This window comes from Cuculus canorus, chromosome 4, assembly GCF_017976375.1.
Source record: "Cuculus canorus isolate bCucCan1 chromosome 4, bCucCan1.pri, whole genome shotgun sequence".
Classification (NCBI taxonomy): Eukaryota; Metazoa; Chordata; class Aves; order Cuculiformes; family Cuculidae; genus Cuculus; species Cuculus canorus.
This window is the reverse complement of record NC_071404.1, coordinates 15,390,101-15,411,368: the sequence shown is the minus strand read 5'-3', so window position 1 is coordinate 15,411,368 and position 21,268 is coordinate 15,390,101. Positions and strand designations below refer to the sequence as shown.

At 37.4% G+C, this 21,268-nt stretch overlaps 1 protein-coding gene across 1 annotated transcript in view; it reads left to right on the top strand.

Moving 5' to 3' along the window:
* The window catches only part of CLNK (cytokine dependent hematopoietic cell linker), a 53,491-nt gene that overhangs the window by 25,381 nt on the left and 6,842 nt on the right, over positions 1-21,268 (top strand). Inside the window, exons 4-14 of the mRNA XM_054065774.1 lie at positions 271-320; positions 4,042-4,079; positions 6,271-6,412; positions 8,128-8,207; positions 8,505-8,550; positions 11,251-11,279; positions 11,624-11,643; positions 13,081-13,209; positions 16,469-16,496; positions 19,103-19,121; positions 21,102-21,177. Coding sequence (XP_053921749.1) covers positions 271-320; positions 4,042-4,079; positions 6,271-6,412; positions 8,128-8,207; positions 8,505-8,550; positions 11,251-11,279; positions 11,624-11,643; positions 13,081-13,209; positions 16,469-16,496; positions 19,103-19,121; positions 21,102-21,177 — 657 coding nt within the window. The remainder of the gene's footprint in view (positions 1-270; positions 321-4,041; positions 4,080-6,270; positions 6,413-8,127; positions 8,208-8,504; positions 8,551-11,250; positions 11,280-11,623; positions 11,644-13,080; positions 13,210-16,468; positions 16,497-19,102; positions 19,122-21,101; positions 21,178-21,268) is intronic.

The following is a 21,268-nucleotide window of genomic DNA, read 5'->3' as shown; positions in this document are numbered from 1 at the left end:
CAATGATGCTGTTACAATATTTATGTGTAAAATGAGTGTTTGCAAAATGAGTAAAGCTCTCTGTAACTGCACCAAGCTTGTAGCTGTAAGAGATCAAAAACGTAAGGTCTGACCCAAGACTGTTCATTTTCCAAATCTGCCAAATCATTTTTCAAATTTAATTTTTATCCTTGCAGCTTTCCCTTATTCTGTTAAGCTAGACTCTTTGAGAAGTTTTATAGAAATGCCAGTTTCTAATATTTAAGTGAATTTCCTTTTTTTTGTCTTTAGATCTTGCCCAAACATATGTGCAGCAATTAATCTGGATATACAACCAAAAGGTAAAATTCTTTCAGTACGGAAAAAGGAATTACTATATCATGCCTTTTCACCATACTTATTACACAGAGTCCATGATACTTTGTAACATGCAAGGTGTGATGGATCAGGACATTGTAAAATCAAAAAAATTAGAATGTAAGAAAAAAGGAAAATAAATGGATACCCATTAAGTAGAAACCCATTAACAAAGAAAGCTAAAAGGTGCTTACTTCCAGAGTGCCCCCAAAAAATGTTGTCCTCGTGATTTTATACACAGCAAAAAGCCATCAATAAGTCATCCTCTTATTCGAGACTGAAAACATTATATTGGCTGATGACTTCTAGAAAGCAACTGAGGGACCTGTCCTTTTTGCTCTGCCTCCACTCATGAAGGGCTCCTCTCTTCTTGCTGTGTGCTGTTCCAATACAACAGGACAATGACACAGGCTCTCTGAATTAATTCCATGACAGATTACGGTCAGTAGTAAATGTGTTTAAATTGTATTGACTTCATAAGTAAAATATTGTTCCTACTTAAGTCAGTGGAAAATTACATCTTATTTCACAACTGTAGTGGAGTGAAGAGACCTTTAATGCAAAGCATATAATATTATCTAACTAAATAGGGGCATAGTTATCCAGATAAATTCATCTAGCATACTAAGTTTACTGACTTAAGTGAAGTTTGCATAAGTGCATTCAGAATCCACATAATACAGAAAATTTATACTTAAAGCAGGAAAAAAAAGCAGCTCTGGAAAAATAAAAACCAGAAGTCTATCATCTCATTGCAAAATTTTTATTCTCTGTGACTATCTGGCCATATCACAACAGCTCACCATGACTGGCACTTATTCTCACTCCTTTTTCAGAGTCTCTGAAGCAAAGCCTGCCTAGCCTTTTGCTGGGTCCTGGAATTAAACCTATACAATTCACAAAGCTTCTACTTGTCTTGCTTAACCCCTCTGGAGGCTAGAGTAAGATGCTCACATACTTGACAAGTTTTTACACTGTACTTTTGGACAAGACAGAAAAAAATGATTCTGAAAGCTGTACAGGTTCTTCCTTGTAGCATTTCCAGTATCTTTTTTTTCCTATTGTAGTGGTTAGGAGACACCCTGTCAGGATGACAAGGTGTATTAAAATACAACATACAGTATTTTGTGTCTTTCTATCACTGGCTGAAACACCATAGTGACTGAAAAAAACTCTCATAGACTCATGGAAGTCAACAGGAATACTCTGCTTCTCATTTAAAGGGCTGTGTTCCTCACATTGGGTTTTCATGTGCAAATTGCTAACTTGTAGCCTTTCTGAAAAGACTTTTTTTAGGTCCCTCTGAAAAGCAGGCAAGGTTGCCACAAAATGTACACAATTTTACTCCATTGCAAATTAAAGAGAAAATTAATTATTACCTTTTGTCCTTTGATATCAGGCATTCTCTGTCAACTGGCAGAAACACACCCACTCACATGCCATAGAAATATAATACCTTACTATTGATATAACCGATATACTCCATTTATTAATTTCATAGAGGATGAAGCAGAGCAACAAAAAGTTTTAAGCCTGAATAAGATATGACCAGTCCCTAGGTCTGAGCTCCCCCTGAGGAAGTTCTGACTTCTGCCAGATGTAGGTCTTTAGCTTGTAGCAAAAAAACTATTGATGGTGAGAAGGTCCAGATGACTGCAACTACCTGGCACAAAGATTCTGTCCTCTTTCATCCCTGTACAAAAGCCAATGTACCAGAAGCCAGGACATGGGATATTCCAGGGCAATATCTATAGCAAACATCAGAAATAGTCTCCCAAGAAGTGAGCCTCTTCAACAGTTTTCCACCAACCTGGCACGAATGGCACTTCTTATTCCAAAGGCCGAATATGTGCAGCACAGCTGACAGTGATATACTCATCTTCACTACCAAAATGTCATCCTTAAATAACAGCAAGAGCAGTTTCCAGCTGGTTCGCACTCCCCAGCTAGCACAGAGCAAATATTTTGTCATTTACCCTCTATAAAGGGAATACCCACAGGACAGCAGCAACTCTGCCTCTCCCTTCACTTGTACTGTGCAAAGAAGGCATTAGAAGAAAACTAGAGGGAGGGCTGGAGTTTCTCCAAACTCTGATGATTGCTCTGTAACACAATAGATTATAAATTAGCCTGGACATCAAATTATAAACTGATGTTGGATAGCAATAAATCACCCCAAAGGCTTGCATCAAACAGCCCCCTTCAGGCAGTAAACCATGAAATTCATGGCTAACAGCTTTGATTACTATCTGAATGTTATTTATTTCTTATACTTGAGGAAAGAATTAACATCTATTAACAGAAGTAAAAAGGCTACAGCTTAAGACACTGACTGCCTTTTTTCATTATTACTTTGGTATCACCTAATGTCATTGATTTAACTGTGCTTACTTCTGATTTGCACCAGCACAACTAAATATAAAATCAAAGAATGAGTCTGCATGAATAACTCTCCCTTCCAACCTCACCCCTGCCCCCATCAATGCCCCTTTGAGCAGAGATAGAAGTACTATGTATATAGAATAAATGAACATTCAATGCCATCTGCTGGGGTATACAAAACTCTGCAATGCCAGGCTCATGCAGTATTCAGACTTCAAAAGAACAAGTCACAAATGTAAACAGGCTGTTTAGGTATTGACTGGTTTCTTTCAGCATACAGCTGGAAGGGAAGGTTATGGGATGCTGCCAAGCCTTCACAAGCTTCCACAGGGAAAAATGCCTGGGCAAGAAGTCAGTCTGGTTTTAACCTTCTCCTTGGCATAAAAGGATATCAGTCCACAATTCTGTCTTCTCCCTAAGCAGTAGAGCATTCTGTAATTATATGTTACAGATTAGGATTAATAGGACTTTCATGCTCTGCTTTTGAAGTCAGGCTATTGTTTAGCCATAGATACAAGATTTGTGAGGCTACAAGCAGCCCAACCACAGATTGTTTCAACAGTCCAGAACAAGAGCATGTACTGGACAAGGGCATACCATGGCTGTTTTGAATTAAATGGTCACTGAATTAAACATATAAATCAGGTTAACAGCATAACTTGGCGGTCTCTTCTCGAGTGAGCATACTCTTCTGTTCACCAGCTCTTTGGCCCTGTAATTCACACTGTCCCGGCTATAACACAAGACAACTTCCATTGGCAGACACTCACTACCCAGAATACTTGTTGGCCTGGTGGATGGTGTGTTCTTTGTCTTAGGAAACGTGAATGTGGAGCTCCTCAAGCTAAAAACAGGACTCCGATTTCCTGGGCAAGTGCAGTGCTACTACAGAAAAGACAACAGAACAAATACATTTGCAGTTAAGTCTTGAAAGCTGGAGGTCAGATTTTCTTCTGGCACTAAAGGAACAAGATCTGGTTTTATTCAGAAGGGAGATTTCCAGGCCAGGATCCCCAAGCTCACCAGGGTGAATCCTTACAGTTCTGAGAGAGAGAGAGAGAGAGGAGCACATCCTTCTCCAAGTGTTTTCTGTGGGCAGGCTTAGACATGCTAGTGGTTGTGAATCCTATTCCCACACAGCTAACTTCCTCATCGTTGTGTATGTCAACAAACTCATGGATGGATTTGTTTCACCTCCTTTGTTTTAGTGTCCGTAAAATAGTATGCAGTTGACAGATTTTTATTCCCTTATATAAGTTATTAGTTATTGTATCATTTTCTACAGAATGACACCTGCTGACATTTTTTCTGCATTTCACACAGAAAACAGAAGGATTGTTCCTGCTCATACCTATTATTCTGTAAGTACTACAATACTCTTTCTAAAATTTTACTTTTCCTTTGCTTCTTGATGTCTCTTACTATCATCTTGGTTGTAATGCTGGTAACAGAAAATGTAATCGTCACTCTTTGCTAATGCAAAAGAAAGCATGAGAATTCTGAAGTATATATAAGAACTTTTACTTCGTTTTAGTGGGAGCTAAATTGAAGAAGTGACTCACTAGTCAGTCTCCCTTTTATGATATGAATCTAAAATGCACCTTTATCATAAGATCACATGAAAATACCAGGAGTCAATCTGAACAAGTATGTAACTCATAAACCTCAAGCTTTAATAAGTAACCAATGCAAATGAAAGCTGAAAGTCTAACAGCACATATTTCAATGTCTTTCCATTTATATTTGAAACCTGGTTTTGAGTTTCAGCTCAGGTATATAAGAAAAGACTGCAAATACCTTACAAGTCAGAGAAAGATGAAAAGAAAGCACAGGTCTACTGCTTAATAAGTTGAACAACAAAAGCATAACTAAATAAGTTTTCTGCAATCAATTCTTTAGCTGCTTCCAGTTTCAAAGAAATGTTAAATTACAATCGGACATTATATGGGATTAATAACAATCAGAAGGCAGTAACAGCACAGAGCAGAACAGGGAAAGAACAGCCAGGAGAATATTTACTTATGCTAAGGAACTGCAGGAATTATTTTAAATAATTACAAAGCCACCAACTGATTATCTTTGGGAACTCTCCAAGGAGTCCTGAGTTCCTAAAACAGTGGAAAAGAACAGTGCTAACCTCGATTTCTTACAAAAAATTTGTAAAACCTGAGGGTTGACTGGATACCTGGAGAAACTCTTCAACAAAGTCAGTCTGAAAGTATCTTTGGGAAATAATGTCTGATTATGTAAAAATTGCTAATATGAATATGAAGAACATCTCATTGACTCCTCAAACCAAAGTTATTTCTTTCTTGGCAGAAATATGACCACAAGGAGAAAGAAAACAGTAAATATTATATATCTTGATTTGTTAGGCCTTTGACATTTCCCAGCAGATAGTCTCACAAGCAAAAACCTGGAAAGCTGGTCTATATGAAAATGTACAAAGAGTTTGCGCAACTGATTGAAAAAATATCCTCCCTCAGTCTAGCTGACAGTAGTCTGCTACTTAACTGGAAAGACTTATACAGCAGAAGACCCTGCTGACAAAGGTATCCTGCAGGGGTCTGTCTAGGGCGTAGGGGTATCTTTTTAAAGGCAAACCTCACTCTGAACTGTGCTGTCAAGAACACTCCTTGGAGGTCTGCTTGATGTTGTAATAAAGATGTATGCAAGCTGGAGACAGTTCACAGGAAATCAACACTGGGAATAGGAGGCTCAAAAATCTTTTCAGTTTTTGGACAATTAGGCAAAATTTTAAATAATTATACTTGCTTCATGAGAAGACAAAAAAGAAATACAATTATAGGCATTAAGCACAATAAGGCTTGGAAAAAAGTGGATAGTAGCAAATTTTTTAGTGTCCTTTGCAGGTAAAACACGTTTGTATAATTTGTAGCACACAAGAGAAAAAGCTTGAACTAAAAGGACAGCTAACTAATGGAAGAAGACACCTCAGGAAGTTATTGATTCCCCATTACCAGTGAGTTCACGAAGAGACTAAAACGATCATCAGGGAAGATCCTAGAGTGTGGATGCACCTACACTGCCCCTGGTAGCAAATATGACTTAGAAAGACACGGGGTGCCCTCAGTTGAGTACACTTGGCTGTAATCTCAGTTCTGCCCTTTCTGCGCATGTCTCCTCCTGATGGAGGCCAGCAGATACATTCCAGCATGTAAGTAGTGACTGTGAAGGGTGTAGCAGGACTCTAGAAAATAACGTTGAACAAACCTAGTGGAAGTGTATAGACACATCCAGAGACATCCTGAGTCACTCTTAGTACCACAATTCTGTGGACTCCACTGTTCAATACATACTTGCTATTGTGTTCACTTGGGTTGCAGATCTCAGAGAGACTAAACTGTCTCCCAAATGGCTTTTTTATTAACGTAAATCAAAAATGTAGATCCTCAAGATCCTTGCTCAACTACTTTCCAGTTCTTGAATTTCCATCAGAAAATTTCCTGCACATCAAAATGTCTGGTTCTGGTAATCAAATATTTCCAAAACTGAATTAATCTTGAACCTAACTGTTCTTCTTCTGTCCAGAAAAACAGTGATTTACGATCTTCCTCCGAGATGTCTGAGGAGGAAGAAGGTCATTATGAGACTGTAAGTTCTTCCACTCTGGAGACTCTCCAAGCTTTGAGAATCCTTCCTGCCAAACCTCTACAAGAATCCGAATATGCAGGTAAATTTTGGTGTGTGCAGAAACTGAGCCAAATCTAGGGTTTTCAGTCCAGATATTTTTTAAATGAAACGAAACGAAAAATAAAACACTGGTGGGCAAAAACAAGAGAAAAGCTTTGTCTGCATCTTCACTTCCAATAGTTACCCTCCTTTCAATTAGATTATATTAAATTAATAACTACACACTGCTTTTGCAATTTTAGTATTATCTTTATGAGAGAAATTCTCCACATGTGATCCCTCTCCACACGGAATGTGCAAAGAACGCACTGGCTAAACCCACAACCATTTCCAAAAAGTCCACTGCTTTTTAAGCCTTGGAACCTCTAAGACAGAAAAAAATATTAAAGGACATAAGAAACTTTCCTCCAGATGACAATCCACAGATGAAGAAAAGTAGTCTTTTTCTTAAAGGTGATCTCTGCTTCTTTCAATAGCAGTAATAAGCAATTACTTTGAATGCATTTCTCAGGCATTCTTAACCTTGCAAGATAGTTGCATTAATCAAGTTTTGGTTTACCAAAGCCATTCCAAGTTATATTTAATCTCTGAACATTCATAGCCAATTCATATCCCATTTACGGAGGTGAAATATCATAATAAATATCCATTGCTTGAAGCCATTATAAACACTCTGTGGAGGTTTTAGATCATTAAAAAACAAGGGAAATCCTAGGCAAGGAATAATGGAAACCAGAAACCAGAAATATCTGAAAATACAGTATCAATATATGACCCCTTGCTCCACTTCACATCAAAGTCAGCAAAAATTTTCTACTGATTTTTGTGGGAGTTAGATTGATGTCTAAACAAATAAATTACTTTTAACAGCTGAGTGATCTGTGTGAGCCCTCTGAACATACAGATATTCTATGTTATGTTGTAAAGACTCATTTGTGCATTTTATTTGGAAAACTGGGGTAAGTTCCAAATATGTTTTTTATCTTGGTTAGTAACAGACTTTCAGTCAGCAGTCAGCATCTTTGTTATTTATGTAAGACTGTCCTGAAATTCCAGAAATACACTATTTTTTGTTTGTGATTTCAGAGAATATACATTAAACAAAAAAGCTGCTTTTTGCCTGTGTGTTATGTCCAGTAACTATAATGTGGAAAGATACAAGAGTGAGGAAAGAGCTGAAATTGTATTTCAGGAAGGCAAAACTCAATGCTAGTAACACACTTGGCCATCTTTCATAAAAAAATGACATGCCCTTGAGTTATAAAACTAATGACTCAAAATCACACACTAGCGTATAACCTGTACATTTCTTTTAGATGGCCCATGGGTGTAGCAGTTATTAAAAGCTAAAGTAAAAACTAAAAATCTCTCTAGTGAGTAAACCACACACACCCCTCACAACCAGAACAACACAATGGCATTACCAGAAGCCATTGGTTCAAATGAAGGTTCAAATGAAAACAAATTCACTGATTTATTACAGTTTAGGTCTAATGTCTGACTTTCTATGAGCCTATGAAGGCATTTTTTTTTTAAACCACAGTGAGGAGGTTAACCATAATGCATTACCAGGGTCATCCTGACATCCTCAATATAGCCACTAAGAGAACAGTTAAGTTCTGAAAAGGAAAAGATTAAAATACTATAAGAATAGCAAGATCTGACTCAGAAAATATATTTTGAACAATAAAAGCTCTTATTCTTAAAATATAGTATTACTGAATCACTCAGTAGTACTTTTTCTTCCTCTTTTAGATAAACGTTGTTTAAGGCCTTCAGGTACTGCTTCCTCAATGAACAACCAGCAAACATCTCAGCCTCCTCAAAACTCAGCTGTAAGTAAAGATACTAAACCGTAGTCACAAACAGATTTCCTCTTTTCTGTAATAGCATTTCAAATGCAGTCTATTTAAAGTTTCAGCCACATAGGATTCAATTGTACAAGGTCGCGCAGGTTTCTGTGAGCTATTCCTGTTTCACTCCGGACCAGTGTCCTCAACACTCGCTTTCACTTCTTGTCTGCTGGGGATCTACCACGTATTAAAGGCACCCCAGTCAGCAGCAGCGCCTTTTCTACTAGCCACAGTTTCAAGGATGATGACTAATATGTCTTTATTTTGTTTTATTAACAGAAACCCACATTTTTTCTGGAGGGGAAGAGTGTGCCTAGTGTTACAGGTATAACAAAAATCTACCCATTTCTTCAATCAAAACCTGAAATCGTTGCTTCTATATTTCGCTTTTTTACATAAGCAGAGATGGCAGATGATAGAAGAGACAGTTTTCAAAACAGTAGCAACTTATGCTACAAAATTTGCAATAAATTTTACTTCATGATCTTCTAGTTCTCAACTTAGGGGGGGGAAATAATTTAAAAATCAGGTTTTCCTTTTCTCCACTGTTCTAAGAATATAAGGGCAAGGGGAAGCCTGTGTCTCTTGAACTGTTCCACCACAGGGCTGTGAGATCCCCGCTATGCTTTACTTTTTCACATATTCTCTTGCTTTCTGGGTCCATATCCTTCCTAGACATTTTGCATGAATATATGGTAAAGCATAATCTATTTTTAAATAGTAGTATCAACCATTCCAATTCCTACTACGGATTTACATCTCAGAGTAACTATTTACAAAAGCTATCTGATGAGGTTCTCTGACTAAGAATATGCTAATTATTTAGTACATCACCAAGCATATTTGTTTCTCCACTGCTTTACCATTAATTGTAAATTTCCTTCAATATCCTATAATTTTATGTAACCAGTGTATCTTTATTTTCTGTCTGTTCTGTTTTGTTTCTTGTGGTGAAATCTGAAAGAGACTGCTATCTTATTCTTCAAGAACCCAATGAGGTGTCCAACTATTAAATCTTTTAATGTATTATTTTACTCAATCATAAGAGTATTTTAATAGTAGGTTTCTATATACTTTTCTAGATACTATTTTTTTATATTCAATATACTTTAGTTGTAGCAATATATCATGACATCAACTACTGTAAGATTAAATATCTGTTTAACCTTGAAAGGGAATAATATTTTTTTTCTTATCATTTTTCAAATATATGCTACATACAGTCAAAAAGTATACAATTGCCAAGTCAGGAAAATATAATCCTTTCTACGTTTGCTGTACCAGCTGATTCTCAGAAAGTAAATATTTGACTAACCAGAACAATAACGCAAAGAATTCCATACAAAACAGAACACCTTTTTTTACTCCTTTTAGTTTATACCATAATACAAAACATAGACCCAAATAATTGCCACAGATTATGAGAAAGCACTACAACATTTGACTGGCTCTTGTGAGCAAATTCTGATGTAGTTTGCAAAAAAAAGCTGAATGGAGAGAAAGTCAAGCAAGTCAGCTTAAAAATCTGCAGAATCAGCAGGAAAGGCTCCACTAGCAGTCTTTCAGTTTAGATTTCCACCAGGATTTACTAGATTGGATTTACATATTTGTTTGCCTACATGAGATGTGTTCTGATATTAATAAAGATGAACAAAAGATAGTGCAGGCAGGTAAACTCTGCAGCTCGAGAATGCAACTTACACATACTTTCAGAACATCTTGAGCTAATAGTGCTTATAGAGGACTTACTAAACACATTTTGTATTCTCATGCCAGTGCTATTAAGTGGGTTTGCCACAAGATGGCATGAACAGCACAGAAGAATTTTAGTCAACAGTTATTTTCTAACATTGTTAAACATTTAAAGGTACCATTATTTTATTCAAAGCAATTTATTATGGTGTACTTGCGGGAAAACTTAAGATATATTGCATGTCTTTTTTTGCATTAGTTTGGATTTGAATATGTAGAACTTAGGAAAAATATTTTCAAAATCAAAATCTAATGCAAATAAAGTAAAATAGGGATTTTTATTAGTAACATGCCCTATGTTAACTTAAATAATCAGTCATATTTTAGTAAATTTGGAAAAAAAATATTTACTTTCATTGCTTTTCAAGTTTTTTATAGATTTCTATACAGAAAATCAAAACAGCCAAAAAAATGCATCCCAAACAACTTAATAAGCATACATATAAGGTCTCTGAACAATATTTAAATTGACAATACCTGAATAAATATCACCCTCAGATATTTCTGAGTCAGAGGTGAAACCAAAGTTCTTCTGTCAAGTATCATGACAATTCCTTTATTTTACATTTTAAGCTAAAAACAAAACAACCAAAAAAACTTGGTTTTTTCCCTGCTTTAAATAATTCCTTGTTATGCTTCCTATGAAATTAATGTTTGTAAGTGATATAAAAACATTTTACTTGACTACAGCAGAAGAAGATTCTCAACAGTTCTATGATCACCATAACTACCTAAGCATGCTTAGTTTTGTGTTTTATATGGAAAGATGCAGAAATGGTTGAGAATAAGTTAGGAACTGCAACTGAATCCATCCACAAATCCATTCTTAAAAGGCTAAATAAATTACAGACCAAACAAAATCCACACCATGTGAAACAAACCTCATTCAGAGCCCACTAGGCTCACGTGCAAAACAGATAACAGAGAAAAAATGCAGTCAGTCCCAGCTGCAGGTCTAGGCTGTGACTTGCCTACGTTCCCGCACACAGCTGCCTCCTACTGAACCTCTGAAACTTCCAGTCCTAGCTTCACAGAAATTAGTGTTTCCCATTTGATAGCAGGAAAAGTTACAGGGATACAGATGAGATAGGTGGGATGAAGGCCATGGGGACAGCAACATGATCTCAGAGCAAAGAGTTCTGGAGGCTGAGCCAGATGGGGAAGAATGAGGCTGGATTGCCAGTAATAATAACAACATGAGAATAAAGCGATACCTTTATTTGTGAATTATATGGACAGCACTCCATTAACGATTACTAATCATTATCCTTAGGAGAAGGAGTCAAAACACACAGACCCCAGGTAAGCTGAATCTTTCATCAATTAAAATGTTTACAGCTCATTTTGCCATTGAACATATTTTTAAAAGCTTGCTGCAGTTTTGCTAACACTAAGTAAATGATAAGTGAACTCATATCAGAAGTCCTACATTATCTCACTTATTTGCATTCATGGTTTATGTAGACATCTTTTACTCCTCAGTTATTTTAAACCAGTATAATTAAGTATAATGTTATGTACTGTAGAGTACAGAAACACTTTAACTGTTGACATAGGCATGTCTGCTTTATCTAAACTTTCCACATTTCTCTTAGTAAAACAAGGGAAAAAACTTACATGGATTTTTTGTTTCTTCTCTTTCCCAGAATCCTGTGCCACCCCCACGGTAAGATCACTTAAAAGGACACTTGCCTGCAGTCTTTGGGAGTCTCAATGCTAATAAATGCTCATACCCATCTGTACCACTCATGGTGACAGATTACTAGGATGAGCTGGCATCCTTGTTCTACCTGGCTCTGTTTGAACCTTTCTTAGCTTCTGAAATGAAATTAGGGAAAACAAAACATGAGCTGTAAGTGTTGATAGCTGGAAATCAGGCCTGCATCTTTAAAATCAACTTGGCTTAGCCTCAACCAATTCAAAAGCCTAGAAATCTTGAATCTTGTTCAACCCAGGTATAAACTCTTTGGGGAAAAATATTCCATTTATTTGATTGGTGCCTCAGACTCTGTCCACCACCATAATATTGACTTTATTGCCTTTTAAACCTTAATGCAATTTTTTTTGCTCTAAGTCTAAATCATGTCCACAGAAATCAACTGGAATATTGCCGCTTATTCCCATAGAAGATGGAACAAGCTCTATTCCATTCCACTTTTTGATCTTTTCAGCCTCAAACAATAATAACTGCTGCAATTAAGACTTCCTTTCACAAGGTCATCCAGGACTGGCAAGCTTATTCCTTAGTGCCTATACTGACTGCTGTAAAAGCTGTAAACAAGTTTAAAGTGCGATTAGCATTACAGACATATTCAGATTATTCCTTGCTAAAATATGATATAAGACCATAAAAGAACAGCGTAGCTTCACAAATCCAAAACTGTAAAACTGCAAAAATAAGAACATTCTCATTTCATTATTCAACAAAACTTCACTACTTGTTTCTGTTTGTATTATGGTGACCAGAATGAACCTTAGCGCTCTGACCTGGTTTAATTTTCCTCTGTAACACACAAATGCACAGGATTCCCTTCCCAGGAGCCCACCGCTGACGAGCAGGTGTGCAGTGTAGCATGGATGCACGTCCAGTTTTACTCATCCAAGCTCTCCATGCTACAGCTTTGAGTTGGAGATGGACCATGACTGGCCAGTCTCAGAGCAGGGGCAGAGCACGCCCACATCTGCCAGAAAACACCAGGCACACATTAGCTGTGGGTTTTCTGGGACAAAAAGCATTTTTTCCTGTATGTCTGAACTGCAGTGTGTTCCCTGAATGGGCCTAATATGGAGCCATATCCATCCAGAAATACCAACACTAGAGACTTGCGTACTTGGCACATACTGGTGAAGCGCATAGTAACAGTGTTAAGTGGCACGTAACACAGTACAGTAATATCTTGCAAATGTAGAATATTATCCAAAATTACTACCGCTACTGAGGGGCCCCAAGAAGCTCCTGGACCTGAGCTAAACTCAGCAAAAATACATTTAAATGTACTTGGAAAATTCTAGCATTTTATTTCTTGAGCTTGCACTTGCAACACAGTACATCTGCCTCCTTTGTTACCTAATAGATCTCCAAATTCTCCTTTGACTTCTCCAGGCCTCTGAAGACACTGCCAAAGCAGTATCAGCCACTTCCTCCAGAGCCAAAGACGAGCGGCCAGCTCTTTCACACGAGAAAAACATTCAGCCAAGCTCACACTTTTCCAATATCAGCAAAAGTCACAAGGTAAGGATGCATTCTTCATCCTCATTCCCTAAGAACCAAAATATTCTCCCTGATCAAACCACAAGAATTTAACTCCATTACACCTCCGCTTTTACTTAAGAAATAGAAGTTATTCTTTAGACAGCTGTGAATAATTGAGAGAAGTGGTATTTAGTGTAATGTGACACTAGCATTTCTAAAGAAAAAACTTCCAACATAATGGTAAAGAAGTAAAGCAGTAGAAAAGTAGACAGAACTTCTATGAGTACTTTATTTAAGGTTTGCCCTACTTTTTCTTGCTAACCTTTAGTGGTATGGCAACCACTTCTAAGAAGAAACATTTGTACTTGCTTAGCATAGCTGGTGAATCAAGTGATGGAGGAATACATTGACAGCACTGGAGATACAGAAATACACTCCACATCTCAAGGATGTTACATTCAGCAAAAGAAATTACTAATCTGTAGCCAGAAGTCTTGCTCCAGCACATGAGACCAACGAATACAGAGCACAAGTAATTTCTTGCCCTATCCCTCTCACCTTCATCCATCCATGTTCATTCAGCGTTCTGGCATGACAGTGTGGATGAGCGCTGAGTCCTGAAGCACAAATTGCTCGTGTTCAGCTGTATGCGCAAGCCTACGCATGTGTCAGGATATGAGCCTGGTTGCTTTCTTCACACAACATACATGTCTAGTCAGATAAGCACACATGCACGCTGCTCGCTGCCAGCTAACCAGAAGCATTGTGTTATTGCTGTGTATCAAATGCACATTCCCAAAGGGGGATGATGTTGGACACATGCAAGGAAGGGAAATGACACACATCCAGTGGCTCGAACACCTCTCAACAAAGGTGATTAATCTGCAGCCAGAAGTCTGAGCACAACTGAGTTCTGTCAATTCCATCCATCCTTCCTTAAGTGGTTTCAGTTTCATTTCACCAGGATGGAATTGTGTTTCATTTTACAGTGGTCACTACAAATCCCATTGGGGAGGGGGGAGGGGGGGAGAGGCAGAGCTTACAAATCAATGAAATCAGCTTCTGCTTATAGATAGGTACATAATTAAGAAGTAAGCTCCAAGTACAGGTTGTTGGGTTTTTTTTTCCTGAATGGTGCTGTAATTCTTTCATAGATTAGGTTCCAAAATCTGTTGACTGTTAAGACATCTCATTAATGTTAAGTAGCTTCATACTCAGATGCACAGCCTGACCTATAGCTGGAAAGTTCCAGCTCCCATGACTGATCCCCTCCCTGGGCAGGGCAGCACATACATGGAACGCTCCGTGAGCATTGTTATAAGCTGTGTTTGCCAACTAACATCAGTATGCAGAGCGCTTGAATTTGCACGGTTCTACTATAAAGCCAAATTCTATAATATAAATACATGTCGTTTGTTATTCTAGAAGTATAGAGGAGCAAATATAACAACAAACTCTACTTCTCATTGCAGTTGTAGATACTAAAATATTTCTGTAAGTTTCTTGGGATTTTTTTCCTCATACTGTTTTTTTTTTAATCACATGAGTAAAAGAGGAGCGGCACAGACTAAGACCACACATGATCTGGGGAAGATACCATAAATTTCCCACACAAGCAGTTCACTCAAAATATTTCTTACTCATCTTCAGTTCAGTCACAGCTTTGTAAGAAGAAAACATATGTATGAGCTGCAGTATGGAGGAGTACAGCATTACAGCCACTATCTGCTAGACTATAAGCAAAGCTGTCAAACTACAGATGTCATTTAGGACTTCCAAGTCTTGTTTTCGAACAAGATTTGTAAGAGTTATGAAATTAAACACATCATTAGTTATACACTCTACTACAATTAGCTTCAATAAAATAAAATAAAAATAAAATAAAAAATACAAATAAAAAAATAAAATAAAATAAAATAAAATAAAAATAAAATAAAAAATACAAATAAAAAATTTAAAATAAAATAAAATAAAATAAAATAAAATAAAATAAAATAAAATAAAATAAAATAAAATAAAATAAAATAAAATAAAATAAAAAAAAAATTTTTTAAAAGGCATGTGCAGGACCCTGGAATATATTTTGGAAGCTCTGGTGTGATTTAAACTTTTACATGCCTGTTATAAGCGGGTCATGCGAGTGGTATGCTGCCACATGGTGGAGGCCAGCCCCACAAGCACACCTTTATCACTTTAGCATGCACCCAATGTCCTGAATATAGGCTTCCATATGTCAAATAATGACCTTGGAGAACAAGCAAACAATTTGCAGAAGCTAACACAAAAGCAACTATCCAAACCTAAGAATGTTCTTCTCCTTTCTCCTAGCCTTCCTGGAACTTTCCCCTAGCAGATCATTCCCAAAATTCTTGCTTCTTTAAAACTCTGTGCAGAAGTTTTCAGCACCGGCACAAGGAAGAGACCTCTTCTCACTGAACAAGTGTTGAAAAATAGCTGCCAGGGTTTTCTATACCATTTCTTCTTTTTACATTCTCTCTGACTGATTTAGCGAAATAACTCACTATCATATTTTCTCAGTCCAGACCATAAGCTAAGCAAGGGCTAAATCCTGGAGCCCTTGAAAAACTACTAGTTGCTTATACATAACTCATGTTGCTAAATAACCTCTAAAATCCACTCCTCTATCTCTTTTACTATAAGATACATGCTGCTAAAAAGCATGAGTGTTTATCATACCCTTTTTGAGGAGAGAATATTTTCTGATTAACCTTTTCAGGAAAGGAAGTTATTTCTATTGATCAGGAGAAGGTAGACAAATAGTTTAACACCTACTTGAAGCAGGACCATAAGGAGCATTCTCCATTCCTCTTATCTTGGTTTGCATCTCCTTCCCTCTATGCTTTCCATTCTGCCTCCGTGGAAGTTTCATATTTGAAACTCTTCAGTTTTAAAGGAACTTACCTCTATTTATAGCTGACTTTAAAGTCAGCTATAGACTTTTTGGCATGAGATGAAAAGTGTTGAGAAAGCTGATAATAATTTATATCGCTTCTCCCCTGTTCCCAGAATAACAAAGTTCTTAACAAAGACTCTTCTTACCTACCATACTTAATTCAGTGGATGCTATTCTTTTTCTTATGGTAGTCCATAACCTTCTCCTGCAAATAATTTATGTAAAAAATAACCAGCCTCTCAAATTCTATAGCAGTAATAAAATCCCTCCCTTGCCAAGGGCTGTTAATTTTCAGTGATGATGTAATCAAAAGTATTTAATTACTCAAAGTGATTATTATTTCATGATAATGAAATGTTTTGCATATAATTCTTTCTTTTCCAGACATCTATCTTTTAAGGAACTAAACGAAGTAAGTAATCATCTTCATGTATGTTAGGACCATAAAACCTATACACATTCTCTGGTCGCACAGCCTTTCTTGTAACAGTATTTTAGCCTATTAGGCAAAAAGAATCATACTAGCTTTGGGTCATAAATGTATCCATCATTAATGAGTATAGCATTTGCAATACTGCCACCCTCTGAATGGCAGGTAAGTTCCTGAAGTTGCTTGCAGTAATAAAAACACACATACAGTGCAAAGCTACCTTTTCAAGTATCCACATAAAAGTCCATCTCATAACTGCCAGATGCTGTAGATGCCCAAGAACAGTGAGCAGCAGGAGAGACACTCTCTTTCAGAGAAATATATTCACCGTCTATTTTTAAAAGCAGAAAACTGAAGTTATAAGGTCAACAGAGAAGTGTAATAGTATTACTGTGATGTAAATACAAGGCTACTTCAAAAAGAAGATCCTTTTCAATAAGAGAAATAAAAAACTGACAAATTTTAAATCCAGAACAAAACTCGCCCATTATGATCCAGCTCCCTTTTCCCTCTCCTCCCCCTACTATAGAGAAAGGAATTTTTATGCTAGTTATGCCCAGCCATTTCTTACCACAGCAGGCTGTTCCACAAATTTATAGACTGGTCTAGCTCTAACTTTCAGATTCTTTGAGTTCTAATCCTCTGCAGCTCTGACTGGGAGGCTGTTGCGAATCTCACTCCTCCCATGGTTTTAAACTTTTAGTTTGACAAATCATTACAAAACATGGTTTGGTCACAATACTGCAACTAACATTTAATGCTAAAAAAAAAAAAAATCTATCTATTGACAAGAAAGAGAATATTTTAACATTAAAAGCTATGTCTTGTCCTAGATACTGACTCATTACAAACCAAATATGAAAACATTCCCAAGAATAACAAATGTCTTACATCTGAAATTAATATTTCCAGCTAGGCACTGTACAGCCGCACTAATATTGCGGCTCCCACCAGGCTTTTAGTTAGGCCACATCTTAAGGAGAAACATTGTATATCTCGTAACACAGAAAATATAAAATTTGAATTGGATCACTTCCCATTCACATAGATACGAAGACAGTTTCAGTGTGACCTGGAGGAAGAGACAGAGTGCTCTTGTCAGGCTTTCGGGCACCAAATGTCAGGTCAATAGGCTTGAGAGCAGGACTGCCCTTCCCCAGGACCCAGACAGGCAGTAAGAAAGGGTCACAAGGAACCTCCTGAAGCTGGAAAGGAAAAATGCAAAATCCTGCCCCAGGATGGGCTAACTCCCTTTGCAGCAGCTCTGCTGAAAAGACCTGAGGACCACAGACTGAACATGAGCCAGACTGGTGCGCCCGTGGTGGCCATTAAGGATAACAGCATAATGAGTTATACCAAGAGAAGCATAGCCAAGAAATCAAGGGAAAGAACTAATCCCTTTATCAAATAGACAGCACCTGGAGTACTGCACAGGGCTCTAGTTGACGGAGAGGAGAGGGTCAGCAGAGGGTCACCAGTACAGTCAGAGTGTGCAGCATCTGCTCTGTGAAATTAAGCTGATGTTCTTGGGCTCCCTTAACCTGGAATGGGGTTGGCTCTGAGAGAACCCACGAGCAGCCTGCCAGTCCCCAAGAGATGATCATCAAGAGCGCAGAGCACAGTATGTTACAGAGTGCACAGTGGAAGTACAAAAGGACACAACCTTGAAACGAGAGAGGTTTCAACCAGTAACAAAAGAAGAAAAACTAATTATTGGGTATTTATGAAGATGTTGGAACAAGTTGCCCAGAAAGGTTGTGAAATGTATGCTCTGAAAGGTCTGCAAGACTCAGCTGGTCAAAGCTCCATGTCCAAGTCTCATCTTGCCGTTCACCATGCTTTAAGTAGGATCTTGCACTCATAACCTGCCAAGGTCTCTTCTGATCTGAATCAGAATGGATTTGTAAGTAATGGGTAAACATTACAGAGGAAAGTGAGTTTTAGGGAAGACTGAAAGAGCAACATCTGCAAAGAGTAAAACAATCTTCTCTTTTAATATTTATGTATTATATTTTTGTGTGTATCAAATTAACAAACAAAATATTTACCATTCTCATATGAACTAAAATAACACAGAAATACAGTGAAATTTTATGAGCCAAACTCTGGTCTTTAGACACCTGTCATTCATTTCTTTGTAACATAATATACTGAATTAAGACTCTCCACACAGTGATTTTGAATGAATTATCTGCCATAATAGCAAAAATAATCACACTGTCAGTTAAGGAACCTCAAAAGAAATGACTGATTTTAATCTTTGGAGCAACCAAAATCAACCTCTTGATTTAAGACACGACCACTGAAGTCGAACCATATTATAAGTTACACTGGAGCACAACAGTCATCATAAAATGGCGATTAGTGCTGTAAACCAATATGTTTGCTTATGTCTCTAAAAATTCAATTCGCATAGTTTCTAGTGGACTGAAATCAGCATTCAGCCCGAGTTTTTTACAAAGTTATCAGGCATTAATGATTAAATGTTTCTAAATCATTTTAAATTTAATGATTGTTGGGTCTTCGGGGTAAGCTTGAGTTCATAATCAAAAGAAAATATTTACTGTCTGTGTTATCATTTCATATAGGCATCTGGAAGAGAAAAAGGTTAGTATTTAATAACATTATATTAATTTGTTGTCTTTCCTTCATATTCCAAGAACAAAATAGCTTATCATTCAGCCTAGTAATTCCTAATGGGAATCTGACATCAATCCTGCTATGTAGCATCAGGTCGTCTGGCTCTATATTTAAATGAATAAGAGACATCTCAGCATTTAACATCTTCATCAATGATATTGACAGTGAGATTGAGTGCACCCTCAACAAGTTTGCAGATTACACCAAGCTGAGTGGTGCAGTTGCCACACTGGAAGAATGGGATGACATCCAGAGGAACGTGGACAGGCTGGAGAAGTGGGCCTGTGAGAACCTCATGAGGTTCAACAAGGCCAAGTGCAAGGTCCTGCACCTGGATTGGGGCAATCCCCGTTTTTAGTACCTGATGGGGGATGATGTGATTGAGAGCCGCTCTGCAGAGAAGGACTTGGGGAAGCTCAAGATGAGCTGGCAATGTGTGCTCACAGTCCAGAAGGCAAATTGGAGGTGATTCTGCACCTCTATTCCTCTTTCATGAGGCCTCATCTGGAATACTGTGTCCAGTTCTAGAATCCTCAACATAAGGATACGGAGCTGTTGGAAGGGGTCCAGAGGAGGGCTACAAAGATAATCAGAGGGCTGGAGGACCTCCAATACGAGGACAGGCTGAGGGAGTTGGAGAAGAGAAGGCCTTATAGTGACCTTCCAGTCACCCGAAGGGGGCCTACAGGAAAGCTGGGGAGGGACTGTTTACAAAGGCTTGTAGTGATAGAATTAGGGACAATGGGTATAAACTGGAGAGGGGCAGATTTAGACTAGACATAAGGAGGAATTTCTTCACTATGAGAGTGGTGAGGCACTGGCACAGGTTGCCCAGGGAAGCTGTGGCTGCCCCATCCCTGGAGGTGCTCAAGGCCAGGTTGGATGGGGCCTTGGGCAGCCTGATCTAGTGGGAGATGTCCCTGCCCATGGCAGGAGGGTTGGAACTGAATGATCTTTAAGGTCCCTTCCTACCCAAACTATTCATAATTCTATGATTCTAAGTATATGTCTGCTGAGAATAGAGAGATTTAGACTGACATCAACAGTTGTGGAAGATGTAGTAGAAAACAGGAATTTAACTTGTCATTAATTATAGCTGTTTGGGGAACCAGGTTATAACATTTGTTCTAAGCAAATCAAAGTCTTAGTGTTTTCAGGAAAATAAGAGTGCTGGGTCCTAAAAACCTGAGGGAAGGATATCCTAAAGAAAGAAGACTGGATTAATGTGATCTGCACAGAGAACACCAGCCTTCTCTCCACCTTGCTCCTCTCCCATAATTTGAGGATGAGAATTTTCAAAATAAAGTTTTTTAAAAGTTTTAGGTTTTTAAAGTTATAAACCACAGGTTTGCTAAAAAAAAAAAAAAAAGAAAAAGTTTTAAAAACATGTCAATTCCTTGGATGTACAAACAGCTTTGAAAAAAAAAGCTTAAGCTACTCACTGTGTATGTGTGCATGAAGGTCCATCAACAAAAACATTACTCTGAAATACTCTGGAGTCAGACTGAGGCTACGTTATTTTTATGTTGTTTACAAATTTGTATTAATGAGTTCATAATCTCCTCGGGCATTTTCTTTTGCAGATTAAGGCACAGCTTCCTGATTTTCAGCTAAAAATAATATTGAATGCATTAATACATTCAATGACTATCTTGTTCTATATATCTATCAACCCTCTATATATACTTCTAGTACAGCATTCTACATTATTTACCATTATATTAAGCTATATTTGGCATCAGTAAAACCTGTAACACTCACTATTTAACATTCATTACTAGTATAAATGTTTCCCACTGAAATCATTAGCTGACTCATTGAAGTCAGCTGATTGCAGCCTATTACATTTTTCTATGGAACTGCTTAGTTCATTTAACTTATTTCATGATTGTTGCTAGATACTGTCAGTTATAAATAAAAGAAAATAATAAATTCTTATTCTATTAGTTACAGATTTGGGGAAGAAACCTGAAATATCTTCTCAAGCACAAAAGTACAAACCAAAGGATCATCCTGAAGCTAGGTAAGAATATAAGCATTTCATGGTTTGTACTGGATACTTCAAGGACTAAACATTCTACTCTAGCAATTCACACTTCACTATGCAATAAAAG